Raw genomic sequence first — 15,595 nt, 5'->3', positions numbered from 1 at the left:
GTATAAATCGACACAATTCACAATGCATAGTCCAAATGAAATCTTACCGACATATAAGTAGCAGCGTGCATTCATCGGTGCAGTTCCATCATAACAACATCCTACTTTTTCACAGATCTTCCGAGGTATAGGTGTGGTGACGCAATACCGCCTGTCCGATGTCGGTACTGCACATCCAGCATTTGAATCTGAGTACAAAAATCAACAGTTCGGGGAACGGTGCAGCAAATAAGCTTGAGAAATGCACATAAGTATTAACGAATTCAGGTTTGAGAACACATGTTTTTTGTTCAGGTTAAGAGAAAAAATTGGATACCTGTAAAGAGAGAATTAACAGAAAATGTACTATTTTGAACAGGGTTGTAAAATGACTCGAGTCACGATTTTCTGATGACTCTTCTTGACTCAAGTCATTTTCTCAAAATACGGAAATGACTTCACTGGAGTCAATTTGTGTATTGACTCGACTTGGAATCGAGTCATTACGCATGACTCAAACCAAGCTATATGACTCGAGACTCACACGGCCAAGACAGACATTTCATTATAATTTCGAAGAACAGTAAAGTAACCACACTATTGGGATTTCGTCTATTGGTACAGGTAATTGAAAATGCGACCAGAACGTGCTAAAAGTGAGGGAAATTCGTATATTATAAATGCGAACCATTTGATATCACTAAACAGAGTTATATAAAGGGTGTTTACCAAGACTTAAACTGGAAACTGAGCAATTACTTGAGAAATTACTTGACTTCACTCAGCGCTTCACAAATGATGATTGACTCATGACTCGGAGCAAAATTTAAGAGTCAATTTCAACTCATCAAGTAAATGGTGTCGATTAAATCACCATACCTTATGTATGTTCGGATTGTTCGCGAAATGTCACTTGCGAGAGCAGCCAGTCATTCACTGATTGCACCTCTTACTGATCCTCCATTGTTACATCACAAATAAGTTGACCGGGTACGAAATGATCACAGCGTGCATTGTCATGGTAGTAGTTGATTAATCTAATAGCAACGCGCCTTTGTTTCTTAGATGGCTCAGAGCTTACATTGCGCAGTCCTCACCTTTACTAACCCTCCTGTATAATTTAAATCGAACAGATATAGTTTATGCGTTCCATTCTCCCGGATGTGAAGATGGGTAGTGTATTGTACCATATGAATTTGTTTAGTTGCAACTTCTCGAGGGTTCGTATTCGATCCAGTATTTTAGCTGATAATAACAGAATGTGGCATGTAGCTGTCCAGTTACTCACTTATTTTATTAGCAGTTATATACGTTATTTGATTCCAAATAAATGGCCAATTAATCTGTCTCTCACCCAGCAAAATGTAATGACTTTGCATCATCACTCGTACTTCGAAAATTCATTTTGACTTGAATCGTGAGTTGACTTGACTCGAGTCACCTTCGAAAATCGATTGACTCAACTTGACTCCAGTCAAAATGTGCAATGACTCGAGATGACTCGTGACTCGAAGGTAGTGACTTAATCCAAACATGGATAGCAGTATTTTTGTTGTAGTATGGCATCAGTGCTTTAGAGCATTGGGAATTCACTTCAGTTTAGTTCAGTTTATTAATAAAAGTTTCATCAAATTGTCACACCATATGCTTCCGATACAATGAAAAGATAGGAAGGTGTCGAAACGACTTGGAGAAGGAGAAATCAGACAACTACTTGGGCCTAGGCTATGTATAGTAAACGTATGAACACTTTATGAAAAGTTGTAGAAGATAAGATAAAAGGACAAGCGACAGAATGTGGTGGCATGGAATGAAAGGCAAGAGTGTGGTCCAGTAAACTCGATCTCTAGTATTTATTCAGTAGATTCCAGTAGAATTAGTCAAAAAATGCTTGATGATTTAAAAAACTATGATATTGCATATTTGATATTTTAATACAGACAGCGTACAGTCACTGGTTAACTCTCATTTTAGAAACAGATGGAGTACTAAAGTTACGAGCTTCATGAATGACGACGCTTCTACGCAATTGGGGAAAGTTTCATGATTATACAAGCTGTTTGTAAATAATCGCAAACATTTCATGAATTAGCTGGATTTGCAGCGACGGATCATGTATCACTGTTCTAAGATATATGATTTATTGATACCATTACAGTGTCACTTTGTCTCTTACTATCTTATTGCTTTATTCTCTGAACTGAAACATATTGATATATATTACCTTCGGTTCGATTTATTAGCAATTTTATCAGTTCAATACACCACAAAAATCGCGATAGATAGTAAGGAGTAGTCTTTAAAATCAGACTCCCACCTTAGCCTAGGCGATATAAAGAGGAGGCATCCACACTGAACGAAAAGTAAAAGATAATATAGAAAAGCAAGCGACAAAAATGATGTGGCATGTTAGGGAAGGTGAGATCGATAGGTCAGGTAGTGGTCCGGTAATCTTGAGGACGGACCGGTATTAATTTAATACAAATTGCTTATATTTCGATTTGAATGTGGACATGCTGGTCTACTGTCGGATCTCTTCAGCAACAACTTGGATGGACAACCAGGCCCCTTTGGGGCCCTAGCTATGATAAGGAACAGAGTACATTATGTTGTAGTTTTTGCAGTAGCTCAAGTGCGGTTTTACTGGCAGCCCCTCCCCCCAACACAGGATGCCATATTGTAACTTCAATTGGATTAAGGATTTAAAGAGCATCAGAAGAACCCAGGCTGGCATGCAGCATCTAGGGCCGTAGAACAGGCCACACCTCTGTAGCAATTCGGTGCAGGGGTGAATTCAAAGTTGCAGCACGATATAATAACGTTCTGAAAGGGTTTATTTAAAAAGTTTATTTCTGAGATTGCCATAAAGGTAGGTAACTACAAGTCAACAAGAAGGTCTTTTAGTTCATCACGATGAGAATTAGATTGCAATCCTCTGATATTTACATGAATCAAGCAATTTGTTTACCTTTTGATTTACCTTCCAAACAAGTGTAGATGTCACACCCGTTTTCGGCAGTATATTCCGAGCCGATAGAGTGAGTAACGTTATTCGAATCCAGACACGCGGTACATACACATTTCGCGATTGGGCAATTCGGATTAGCACACCCGCTTCCATCCTAATAATAAAAGATATATTAGCATTACCATACATTATATTACTGTAGCATCCGATTCACAAATGTTCAAGTATTCATGTTTCCATAACTTGTAAGATAACTAGTGTTTTATTTTAAGTGTGTGTATTTATTTTAATTTGGAATACAGTTTTGACTGTTGCAAAATAGATTCTCGCCAACCTGTTCAGATGTAACTTCACGTTTTGCCGGGTAAGTACAGTTGCTTGGTCCTGGATTGTAGCTCGAGCTACAGGGGTTATTCTGTACCCTATAGATGAAAACGATGGTAAAATTATTTGATCGATTATTGATTGCACACTTCGGCTACTTACTGATGATTGTCACAACATGCGCCAGATGGCCTCTCAGTAGTAACTGACTGGTAGCATTCAGTAGGTGGCGGAGGCACACACTCGGGGTGTTGGACAGTGACGTTATAGCAACCATCATCACGTTTCTGCTCCTGATTGCAGGTGTATTTGGAACAGCTGATAAAGGAATTTATCTATTTAATACATGGACAATGCACATGCATATACATCACATCAAACCACATAATTTTGATCATGATCGGTTTCAAGCATGTCTGATGACTAATATTTTAGGACAAATTAGTTTATATAGGCAAACTGGAGCCCATGTTTTTGAACTGATCCAACTTCCGATGAAACATTCAGGCATCATAAAAAATAATGTTACACATCAATATGCACATCGAAATGTGTTTCATTAACAGGTAAAAACAAGTCTCAGATAGATCTTTCCAAGCAAACTTACAAATCTACAAATTTTTATTTGAGTCTAATCACATAGATTTGTATAGAACAAGTCGATTATATTTCGTAGCCCCGCATGAGAAGCAGAGGATATTGTTCAGGACATGGCCATAGGTTCTAGATCGATCTGTGCGATTGTCTCGTCCTTTACATAGTTAACGAATTAGTACTTGATAACATTTCTTCTCCACTGTATATTGTCTCCCTCCTAATTTATTTATTGGTACCTAATAGTTGGTGGCCTAGCTGTGTCGCGTATAATGCACGTTTTCAGTTAATACAAGCCTTGGATACTCTGTGAAATAGAGGTCACCAGAATTTTATTAACTGAAAAGATCTACTATCGCGTCGAACTAGACACTCATTCGCGTATCCAAGTTAAAGGCTGTGCCAAGGGATGATGATGCTGTTCAGGCGTTCAAGCACTGGATGGGCGTAATAAAGGCGTATCTAAAGTTTCCCTTGATGCTGCCAGAAGGGATGGCGACTCAGAGATGGATAGGTTCAGTATAATGGCAGGGTACTTGTCGTCTGGATCTTTTTCGCTGGTTGAGGAAGAATCGACGTTTACGGATGCGATGAAATTTCTTGAGGGCTTGTACGTGAAAAAGAAGACTCTTGTCTATGCGGGTCATGAGTTAGCCACAATAGGAATCAGCAGCCTTCGAACACCATGTCTGAGTACGTTCAGAAACGCCGTGCCTTTGCTAAGCAGTGCGAATTCAAGGACATTTCGGCGGAACAATACAAGGAAGAGTCCGTGATGAATGCAATGATAACCGGTAACGAATAATCTTTGTGTTACAGAGAAGGGATTGACGTATCATGTCTTCCCTATCTATACCGATGAATAATTTGAAATTTTCATGTTTTCCGTGTGAAACAATTTGAATAAATGATCTATCTATCACTGCGCTAATCTTACCCGTCCGGTGAAGTGACAGGCGATGCGCCAAGGTCCATCCTTCCTCCTTCATAAACGCAGGACTTGCAAACGCATACGCGAATCGGACAGCACTCGTCCACCATCGGGCAGTTCATAGCCATGCGCACTCTCATGTCAGTAGAATCGGCAGCGCGGATAGTCTCGAGTTGATATCCAGGTTCGCACGTAGTCGGGCTTGAAATCGGGCAATCGGAAGTGTTTGTTGTACATTTGAGATCGATTCTTTCCGGGCAGCATTTATCGTTGCCGTATACCTCGTTGTGCTGGTAACGAAAATTATCACCTATATTTACTTCGGTATTTTCATTCACAAAATGCTACTTATCTTTTCGAGGAAAGGGCACAGAGGCGGTATGTTCGGCACCGTTACGGACGGGCAAGGCTTTTTTATGCACGTTCTTATCTTGCAACAGCTGCCAGAGCACGGTGCCAATGAATTCACCACAGGATCCCTCTCGTCCATGATCTCGCATTCACTGCATGTCACGGTCGGACAGAGGTCAGGATTACATTTACATTCGGCGTTGACCGTGCAATTGCATTTATTCGTTGATACTGGAAAAGATTTTGTGGAATTTTGTCTCTATACGGACTAGGGATCCTCAAATTGTGAACACATTTTATGATGAGTAAACGTAATTGTAGGTTGACAGGACAACACGCAGTCTTATAAAATCATAACATCCTCCATTAAACGTTTTCGTCTTAGGGAATCCAGCAAATGCGATGCCACCATCAAACATATGTGCTTCTGTGTTTGTATAATGATAGTAGTAAATATTGCTAGGAGATTTTAATCTAAATCCGATGGTTATGATTGCCTTGTTCTTGTCGGCGTAACTTGATGTTGGGTGTAAAAAATACTTCATAGATTGATGCGGGACATACACAAATAACGACTTTGGAACAATTTTCCATGACAAAGAGCATTTGAAGATTCAAAATCTACTGCAACAACATTTTCAGCATCTCGATTAGGCCAGTCCAACTGGTTAGGTGATAATTAAAAAATAACCGCGTACGGACTTCTCTTTTCACTCTGACGAGGTTAAGGACCTCAATTACTGCAAATATGAGTATGAGCATAATTTGTTTATTGCTGCTGAAATCGGGCTTGGTGGCGAGAGATTTCACCGATGAGTTCAGTCCATAGATAAGCGCTATCAAGTCTGCTGGATCAATGCAATGATGGAGTACCATACTTCTGGTATACAAGAAAAGCTCGTACAACAGCCAAATTTTGAAGTTTTGATTCTTTAAACAGAGTACATTTTGTTACTTGCGAAGATTGTGATTGAAAAAAACTGTTATATAATAGCTCATTACATGTTCAAATGAGCCTAGCCACATATCAATACCATTTAAAATCGAGTGCATAGGCAGTATTCAAATACATATACGACAGGCACACTACTTGCAGAGAAAAAAATAAGGTCAAAATTGATAAGCACGGATCATACAATAAACAATTTTCAGACTCAATGTTCCATAAAACGTACATTGGAATCTAAAATAGGAGCAAGAAAAATAGTTATGTAGCATAATAAACAGGGTTGCAATGACTCGGGTCATGACTCGACTCGAGTCCGGCTTGAGTCACTAATTTTTGGTGACTTAGCTTGACTCGAGTCATTTTTTAAACGGATAAAACGACTACATTCTACTCGACTCGAGTCAATTTGTGAACTGACTCGACTTGTACTTGAGTCATTGCTCATGACTCGAGCAACAACGCTATGTCACAACACTATGACTCGTACTCGACCCGCTGCTCACTGACTTGGACAGTGACTGACTGCACTCGGTGGGGGATTGAAAATGTCTCGACTTGACTCAAGCCAAAACTATAAAAGTGAGATTGACTTGTGACTGGGAACCTTGGAACTTTTACAACCCTGATAATAAATGGCTACTTTAAATTAGTGTTTATATATTCGTTGGCACTCACCTGTAGTTTGCAGGCAAGCCGCCTCTTCCGATTGGCAGTTCAGATCTATCGTTGGGCAAGTGCAAGACACATCACACTGAATTTCGTGATTCTGGCAACATTTTTTATCCGCATCCGAAGGACTGACAACTGCAACCTCACAATTGTCTGTGTTCGGAGTTAAAGCATCTAATGACACGACTGAAGACGGGCATTCCGCGCAGACACATTTGTACTGCGGACAGCATTTGTCCGCGTGAACAGTGCCGGATTCCAAGGCTGCCAACGGACTGGACACTTCGTTTCCGCCACACACGGCTTCCTTCAAGCACCAGTCGTTTTGCTCTTTCCCGAGCGGGTTGGCACATATGCATTCTCCGGGACAACGAGGATTTGAGGCGTTGGCGATTCTGGTCTCGGCATAAGAGTTGCAAGACCAGTCCTTGGTCGGACAATTAACTGGAAGAAATCGATTAATACGTGGTTTAGTGTGGTTAGTACGTCAAGTATCAGGATAATTGAAAGAGCTAGGAATTTAAGGAAGCTAAGGCTGTGATTTTCAAAGTTACATTGACCATTGGCAAGTGCCAGGTTTGAGGAGAATATAAATCCAATTAATTAACATGCTCCTGAACATACTTTTGAATAGTTTTTCATATGAACAGCATTACAAATCAATAATTATACCTCCACTTCTATTTTACTTACCAATATTACCATTGTCAAATACTGGATATTTATAAGTGTTCTATTTTATGGCGTCATGGGTTGACGAAATAAATCTCTTTCTTTATTACAAGCAGTGGTTTTGAAATGAAATATTCCACCAGAAAACAACCAAAATTCATACAACGAGACCATAATAAGTCTTCTTACATCCGAGTATTTCGAATTATAATCACGAATCCGTTCAAATTGACTGCCTGAATAATATCATGAATGAGATGCAGAAAAACTCCCAGAACGAACTCTCAACTTTTGTATTTCCCTGCGTTTGAAATGACAAAAAAAATACTGTGAAATGTTTTAAAGTAGTGAATTTGTAGTCAAAGATGCGTCATATAATTCTACATGATCAATAGTGGGCTTGCCCTTGCTACTAGCCAATATTTTTTCACAACCCAACACTACCAGTCTCACCGCATTTGAACTCCGGACAGCAGCCTGCCTGTGGCGTAGCCTGTACCGCGTATGTGTTTGCTGCACAATTTTTGTCCTCATAATCTCCCAGTGATGTATACTCGCACGGTACATCCCGTTCTTGAGTGACTAACTCGTGGCATCCGTTTGTCAATACTTTTTCGGAACACCTGTAGCTTATAACCTTGCAACCGACCGTCTCCTGCCACGCGGCACCAATCTGAAACGATTTAGGTAGTTTTGTAAATATTGAATCAAGACAAATTACAAATGCTGGCATGAGTCCCGGAATTCAATTACATGAGATGCCAAGTAGTGCTGGTCGAAGTGGTAACTGTTGATACCTAATTAAATGTACTGTCACTAATTTCTATTCCATTGCAAGTAGAAGAGACGGTATACAAATCATGTCAAAACAACTCAAGGAGTTACAGAAAGTCACAGAAATCTCAGAAATTCAATGAAATGATCAATTCATTAGGATATTGAATGGTTGTAGATCATGTTTGAAAATTGTAAGATGATAAAAAATGCAAATCTATCCATATACTACTTTCCACATGAACGCTCTCTTATTCGAGATCTCATTTCATGCTGGTGACGTCATATTTCGAGATATGATTGCTGATATACAATGTTCTTTCCAATTCTCAACTAGTTGCTGACGATTAACCGTGAAGAGAGTCAGCTGGAAATATTCAGGTTCATTTCAATATGAATATGCTATTCAATTTTATATTGAAGTTCTGTACTTCCAAGAAGTACTTTCCACTTGTAAAAATCTGAATTCTAAGATTCTCGGCTTCAAAAACTGTACTACTCTATCTTTCCTCAACTGGTATGACTAACTGAAGTGGCAATTTTTCAGACCACTCCCAGTTTTATATCCAGTGTTTGTGAGCTTCTGGGCATAAGTGCAGATCGTGTGTATGTCTTTCATGAGTCGGTGCATATGCCACAAAAACATCACGGACAAAATATATAAAGTCCCATTCCTGTCAGTTTTCGATTAAGAATCTCTGACACTTGTGAAGTCACGCATATCACGCATTTTTACCTTTAATGGTCGATACCGATATTTCTTCCAACACTGTGTAACAGCATTTTTCTATAACTCATTTATTTTATGCCGTTTTGTGTTATATGGGGTGCCATGTTCGAAAATCTTATTATTTTTCATCTCATCGATACTTTTAATTCGTCACCTCCTTGTTTTCCCCACTTACTAGTGAAATGTATCTAATTTCATGGGTGTTTTTGTAATGTAATATATAGCAACTGGGAATCAAATGTAAATAATCAAAATATCCAAGATTCGTCCTCCTTGAAGTCATCTGTCATGTTCAACTATATGTCTATACAAGGGTTAATGGTCGATGATAGCGACAAACTAATGGCACTAATCGGCACCCTAACATTAGCCAAGAACACTGAACATATCAAGTTGAACGGAGATTTCATCACATTTTGTTTTGTTTCCTAATAGTACTGCTGAAAACAGCATCTCACCTCCACAGTTGTCCCATTCCCCATTTCACAGCTGACGCACTTGCACTGAATGTCGCAGCACATTGTGTCGTCTTCAGAAGCCATGACGCTCGCGACGTACGGCTCCCACCCTTGGCTGCAGTTACTGGGCATCGTGCCCTGCGTCGTGTTACACAATCGAGCCAATTCTTCCGAGTTCGGATTGCATTTGCACTTGTTCTTAGCCGCGCAGCAATCCTCACTTGATTCCTTCCATGGGTACTGAGAAAAGAAGTTGGATGAAATAAGAGGTGGTCAGTACCCAAGTACCTTCAATTTTTCCAAGCACACCAGTTGATTTTAGCTCTTGTACTACTTATTCAAGGGGATATGCTTTCAGACTAATTCTACTCGCCAGTTTTAAAACAAAGCTACTTAATTTTAAACCTTTTGTAAAGTGGAAAGTAGTTTTGAGATATGTTTGCGTGATTGCGTCAGTTGAATTGTCGTGACAACTATGAGCGAAAGAGCCTTGGGATCATAGTGACTGAATATATTTTTTGAAAATTGCATCTATTTGCAGTATCATTGGCTGTTTGAAGTTATTCACGAAGGTGCAGCTCGCAATTTCCAAGGTCACCAATTCTGAATACCTGCTAAAAATATGTGGTCCATCTGCCAAAATCCTTTTTATAACTGCTTGCGTACTTCACAGACCTACATATCCTTCTTTCTTTGAAATCTCTACCTCTACTGGTAAATAATATATATTTACAGAATTACTTCTGCTACTAATTGAGCGACAAAGCTGATAACTTTGACGCCCTCTGGGTGAACTTGATTAAGAGCATATTCAGTATATTTAAAGCAGCATAATTTGTCTGTGATATTCCAAAATCCATAGCATGTTTACCGTCTTGTAATGATCACAATAAATGGGACTACATGAGGCTGTGATGGCTTTTCCAAATCTCATATGATAAATATTTAAATCACCTCGACTTGATATTCATTGCAGTTTGCCGTCGGTATAGCAGGGCAAGTGGTCGTGTTGCACACGCATTCAAAGACTGGACAACACCCGTCATCTTTATTTCCTGTCTGTACGACGTGCTCTCCAGGTCGACACGTAGGCTCTCGGGTATCGCATAGGTTTTTGTCACATTCGCATTCGCAGGTACACCCCTCTTGATTACTGACAAATAATTGCATGAATACGAGTAAATTGGCAATTAATACTAATGTATAATGATAAATTTTAGTATATTCAAAGTCCCACAAAAAGAAATTTAGATACTTTCATAATATCGAAGAATGGATGCTAGTAGTGGCTGGTAATATCAATAGCTTATGAAGTAATATACGCTGCTGTTAACATAATACTGCTACACCGGATTTCCAGGGTCTACCACTGCCCTTCATGTTTTGGAGTATACATTGTTAAGCTAGCGTCCTGTCTTATAATTTATCTTATCTTATGTTCCTAAAAATTATATTTTGAATACTGGATACAGGAATAAAATATTTACCAAGCTAATTATGAAAAAATTCGATATTTTGAGAGTTATTGTTGTTGCCAAAACAGTTGACAAACACAATTATACTTACGCATTTTCCTGTAAGAGCCATGGCATTAGCAGAAGAGTGAATTCAACTAAGTGCGCTGATAGTATGACAGAGATATGCCCAATGTAGGTCGAAGCTCAAATTTTCTTATTGGATAGAGAATGAATTAGCCTATACTTTGATAACTTTATACATGCTTAAAATGAAAGCGAAGTCATAGGCTCTCAATAATATTACCGATCACACAGCCATAAATTTGGCTGAATAGAAACTCCTCAATGCAACATTACAGGTATGTTATATTGTTCTTACTTTTTGACCACCCAGGTCTCGTACTTGCATGTCTTTTTGGCACAGTTGCACACACACTCATAATCGGCACAACACTTTGTCCTACTGGTGTTACTTGTCTTTACCAAATCATAATTTTCGTCACAAGTTCTGGAAAAAAAGTCAATGGTCAATAAAAACGTAGAGAACTTGCTCTGGGTACATTCCGTATCTATCCCGAAGAGTGATTTTAATACCTAATGCAGAAAGGTGTTCGTGTAATATCCTGCTTTCCAATGAGATGACATATTTAAATTTACATCATTACATCACTTGATCACAGTGTTTCTCAATTGTTTACGACAGTTTGCTTTTTAGCCTTGTTCTTATTTTGGAAGAAGGCGTCAAACCTGCAACATATGTGCTGGCACATTCGAATTAAAACATTCCGAGCAGTTTAACTTGTTTAAATTAGTAATATTGTTTCAAATGAAACACCAACACCAATCTAGATAATTCAATATATATGCAAGGAGAGTTACATATATATGAATATAAACTTACTTCTGCATATGAATAATGGATATGATAAATATGACTCATAAAAATCTCCCAATACTGGTTTAAATAGGTCTATCTGAGGGACAGTAACATTCAACATATACGTAAGCAAAATATTTCCTATAACAGGTGATGCGAATTTATTTGTTTTTATTGCTTACGATGTGAGTGCGGGACAAGATGAATAACAAACGATATAATCCCATTTTTTGCCAGCAGAAAGAAGTGAACTACCAAAATTTGTATTTCCACGACCTTGGCTCAATCTAGCAATAAACTGAGATACATACTTGGTTTCGCACACCAGCTGACTTTCAGGCTTGCAAACGCATTGCTTCTCGGGACAACATTTATTCTTGAAATATTTCCCGGTATCCTCCAGCATCATATTTGATGGGTCGTCGCACGTAGATGTGTCATTTTTATAGTCATCGCAAACTTCCTTGAGCATGTTCTCAGGCTGAGAAAGATTAGTTACAATGTGTGACAGAAGGATTTTGGTTAAGAATTTTCGAAAATGTCCCTAAATATTCAGGTGTAATCCATAAATGACCACATATCGTAATGGGTCACAGTATCTGTAATAATCATCAATTATATATACGATTAATATCACACATATATACTCAATTACTAGTCGAAGTAGCAATTTTAACCACACGGCCACACCATCTGTAGCAGAAGGGGAAAAGTCAATATGAAAGCAATGTGTACCAAATATTCTCTCATCACAAAAAGCAACAATTTCTAGAATGGTTAAAACTGCTGGAAAAGTGCAATTTGCAAACCGTTCTCTGTTAGATTCAGGTACTATACTGCCTAGAAGTACATATTTTGTGACCGCGACTCGATTGCATTTGAATTTATATTTATGGAAATTTATCCCATGCATTTGAGGTACAGAACATATACATATAAACTTATACAAAATATTTCCTGTATTTTTATTTTGATTGATTGTATTGCCTGTACAATGGTACATGTACTGATAAGAGTCAGTCGGAAAGCTTTTAGTGGAAATGTTCGCAATACAAAGTGCGATATCCCAAGCGAAAAAACAGCAGCTCTAAATTTTGCATCACCTTGCAGATACATTCCTGATCCGGGCAACACTTGGTCGGGTCTTTCTCTGATTTCAATTCCTCAAAATCAGTTTGGCACAATATTGGGCTGCATTCCTGGCGAGTGATTTTCAAATGTGGACACTCGGCACCCTCCGCTGAAAGAAATCATGGAAAATGTTGCTTGGTCTAGGTATTATCGGACCAAGCCGGCATAAACGGAACGTTATTTGTGATTTGGCAGAATATTGAATACAGGAATTCCTACACTAACTCTATGGCTTGAGTGCAGGGCTGGTATTAAAACGTCACATGTGTGTTTTAACACTGTATGCACACCAGAGGCATGCAGTAAAGTGCATTCTAGTGTTTCTATGACATCATTAATAAGGAGGGATTGTGACGTCACATGATTTTGCATATCCACACAAAATTCGGTGCCAATGGCCTCTCATTTTCATCATAAATTATTTTACACACCCAGATCTTAAATTGCGTGAATAACGTATAGATTAGATCAGCAATCCGGTTTCAAGAAACTAGGTTGCATAAAAGAGCTGAGATGCATGACCTTCAATTGAGGTCAAACGTTCATAATACAGTACTACAATCAAAAGTCTGGTTTGTGAATGTATCAAGCCATCTTACCTCTGACACAGGTGTACTCGTCACATTTATCACTTCCCGGAAATACTGTGCCGATGGCGTGGGTGACATTGTCCTCGTCGATGCACAGGTCACACTTACAAGTGGCCTTTGCGCACTTCGGATAGACGCATCCATCAATGTCCTAAAATCGAGCAAATAATCGGCACGGAAATCAAGGCGGCAAAGTTACAACCACTGACCAAATATTCAACAGTTCTTTTGGATGGGGCAGTGCACGCGCTTGGACCAGAAGGATATCCGTCCGGACAGGGCAAATCTTCACACCTGCAAGTGTTGAAGCCGAGAAAATTGAAGTGAACCGAGAGCATTCAATGGAGGAGAAACGTACGTGTATCGTGGGCAGCACAGTGATAACCATTGGCTGACGTCAGTGGCGCCGCCAGTGGGCAGCGTCTTTTTCAGTCTTTGGTTACAGTCGCATATGGGAGGATCTGGACATGTTGGCTTACGTTCCGTTACTTGGTAGCATCCATCCTCCCCTCGGACACCAGCCTGACAACTGATCCTCTTGCAACTGTTGAAGCGATGAGAAATTTGATATTAGAATTGCATGGTATACAGGCTGATATTTGTTAAGAATAGTCGTGATACAACACATTGCTGCGCTGATCAATGATATTGGGGATCGCTTGAAGTTTCCAACTTTTGAGTCTCGTATAACGCAATGTTTTTGCGGTATTGTGCTGATCAGGTATTTCTGCCTGATTCAATAGGCATTACCAATTGAATAATCTGATTTATGGAATCTTAAAAACAGATGTGGAATCTCAAATGAAAAACAGAGAAGGACAAAAATTTATTATTTACACACAGGAACCAAATATTTCCTATCCGATAACAGCATTCTTTGATCTCTCACCCATTTTCATCCAAACGTTCCTCTCCTAAGAGAAGTCTTCCTGACCCATCCGTACATGATATACACACACACTCCTTGTATTTGCAGCATTCGTCAACCATTGGGCAGTTTCGATATAGTGATACTTTGGTGTTTGACGTTTCGTTGACCTTTACTTGTTGGATCTCGTATCCTGGCTCACACTCGGACGGAGTATTGAACACGTCACATTTATTTTTGACGCAAACCGGACTGTATTGTTTTGGACAACACTTTTCTGTGTCATCCTTGTCATAAGATTCTCCTTTATCCTGAGAAAGAATATATAATGCTGCTTTGGAGAAATGCGGAAAAGAGTTAGCATATCTGGAATAGGTCAGAGTCAAAACCACAATCTCCCTCTCTTCTCACATAACCTTGGGCTGTCTGCCTCTTACACATAGCATCAGTAAATTTCAATCATTTTTAAAGAATTCAGGTAGACTGCACAACTACTAGAACCTTGTGTCTCGTAAATTATATCATTGCAGGTCACTTCAAGGCAAAATTGTGCGAGCCTATGAAATAGGTGCATGTTACATGCAGGTTATTGTAATATTGAATAGTTCTCGGTATTCATGAAAGCAGAATAGTATGTTTGATAACTTAAATGTTCATAACTAAATGTTATTTCATTGGAGGAGCCTACAATATGACACATGAATTGTAAAGTGGCCAGGAGATAAATTAATGTTGTATCAAAAGGTAGGATAATGGATTGGAAAAACCAGGGATATCTGTATATCCCTGGGAAAAACATATTTGCAATGGGACGCATGCATCAAAATCAAATTACCTCTAAAAACGGGCATTCCGCAGTATAATTTTTTGGCGTTGCCGTATCCGGTGGGCATGTTTTGGGGACACAACGGCCGACTGGACAACAATTCCCGCCACAGGGTTGACTGTCATTTTTGGTGGGATATGACGTTTCCAGCTTGTGGCATCTGTCGCATGTTGGCAGAGTGGGGCACAACGCCTCATTGCATCTACAAACTGCTTCCGCTGTGCATCCGCAATCGCCGATTTTCTCTAACAACACCAGAAATAGTATTAGTTTTGTTTTTTCAAGAAGCATTTGGCATGCAACATATCAGAAGGAGTATGCTAAATGTGTATTAACAAATAATAAATCATTAAATTTCAATGACTTTATACAGTGGCCATCGTTAGCCTCCATTCAGAATCCATAACACAATGATACTTTCAGTATTCTGTCATGTCAGTATTTGCA

At 39.1% G+C, this 15,595-nt stretch overlaps 1 protein-coding gene across 1 annotated transcript in view; it reads right to left on the bottom strand.

The window, feature by feature from the left end:
• LOC145458923 (uncharacterized) overlaps positions 1-15,595 on the bottom strand; it is a 112,938-nt gene that overhangs the window by 49,792 nt on the left and 47,551 nt on the right. The window contains exons 48-64 of the mRNA XM_080337435.1: positions 15,158-15,393; positions 14,344-14,633; positions 13,813-13,998; positions 13,664-13,748; positions 13,464-13,605; positions 12,837-12,973; positions 12,045-12,214; positions 11,236-11,364; positions 10,354-10,552; positions 9,400-9,639; positions 7,891-8,110; positions 6,772-7,209; positions 5,149-5,378; positions 4,803-5,083; positions 3,434-3,589; positions 3,282-3,369; positions 2,960-3,101 (exon numbers count right to left, since the gene is read on the bottom strand). Of these exons, the coding sequence (XP_080193561.1) occupies positions 2,960-3,101; positions 3,282-3,369; positions 3,434-3,589; positions 4,803-5,083; positions 5,149-5,378; positions 6,772-7,209; positions 7,891-8,110; positions 9,400-9,639; positions 10,354-10,552; positions 11,236-11,364; positions 12,045-12,214; positions 12,837-12,973; positions 13,464-13,605; positions 13,664-13,748; positions 13,813-13,998; positions 14,344-14,633; positions 15,158-15,393 (3,369 nt within the window). The remainder of the gene's footprint in view (positions 1-2,959; positions 3,102-3,281; positions 3,370-3,433; positions 3,590-4,802; positions 5,084-5,148; positions 5,379-6,771; positions 7,210-7,890; positions 8,111-9,399; positions 9,640-10,353; positions 10,553-11,235; positions 11,365-12,044; positions 12,215-12,836; positions 12,974-13,463; positions 13,606-13,663; positions 13,749-13,812; positions 13,999-14,343; positions 14,634-15,157; positions 15,394-15,595) is intronic.

This window comes from Botryllus schlosseri, chromosome 16 (assembly GCF_051294905.1).
Source record: "Botryllus schlosseri isolate E-star chromosome 16, Bs_hap1, whole genome shotgun sequence".
Lineage (NCBI taxonomy): Eukaryota > Metazoa > Chordata > Ascidiacea > Stolidobranchia > Styelidae > Botryllus > Botryllus schlosseri.
This window is presented reverse-complemented; position numbering and strand designations above follow the sequence as displayed.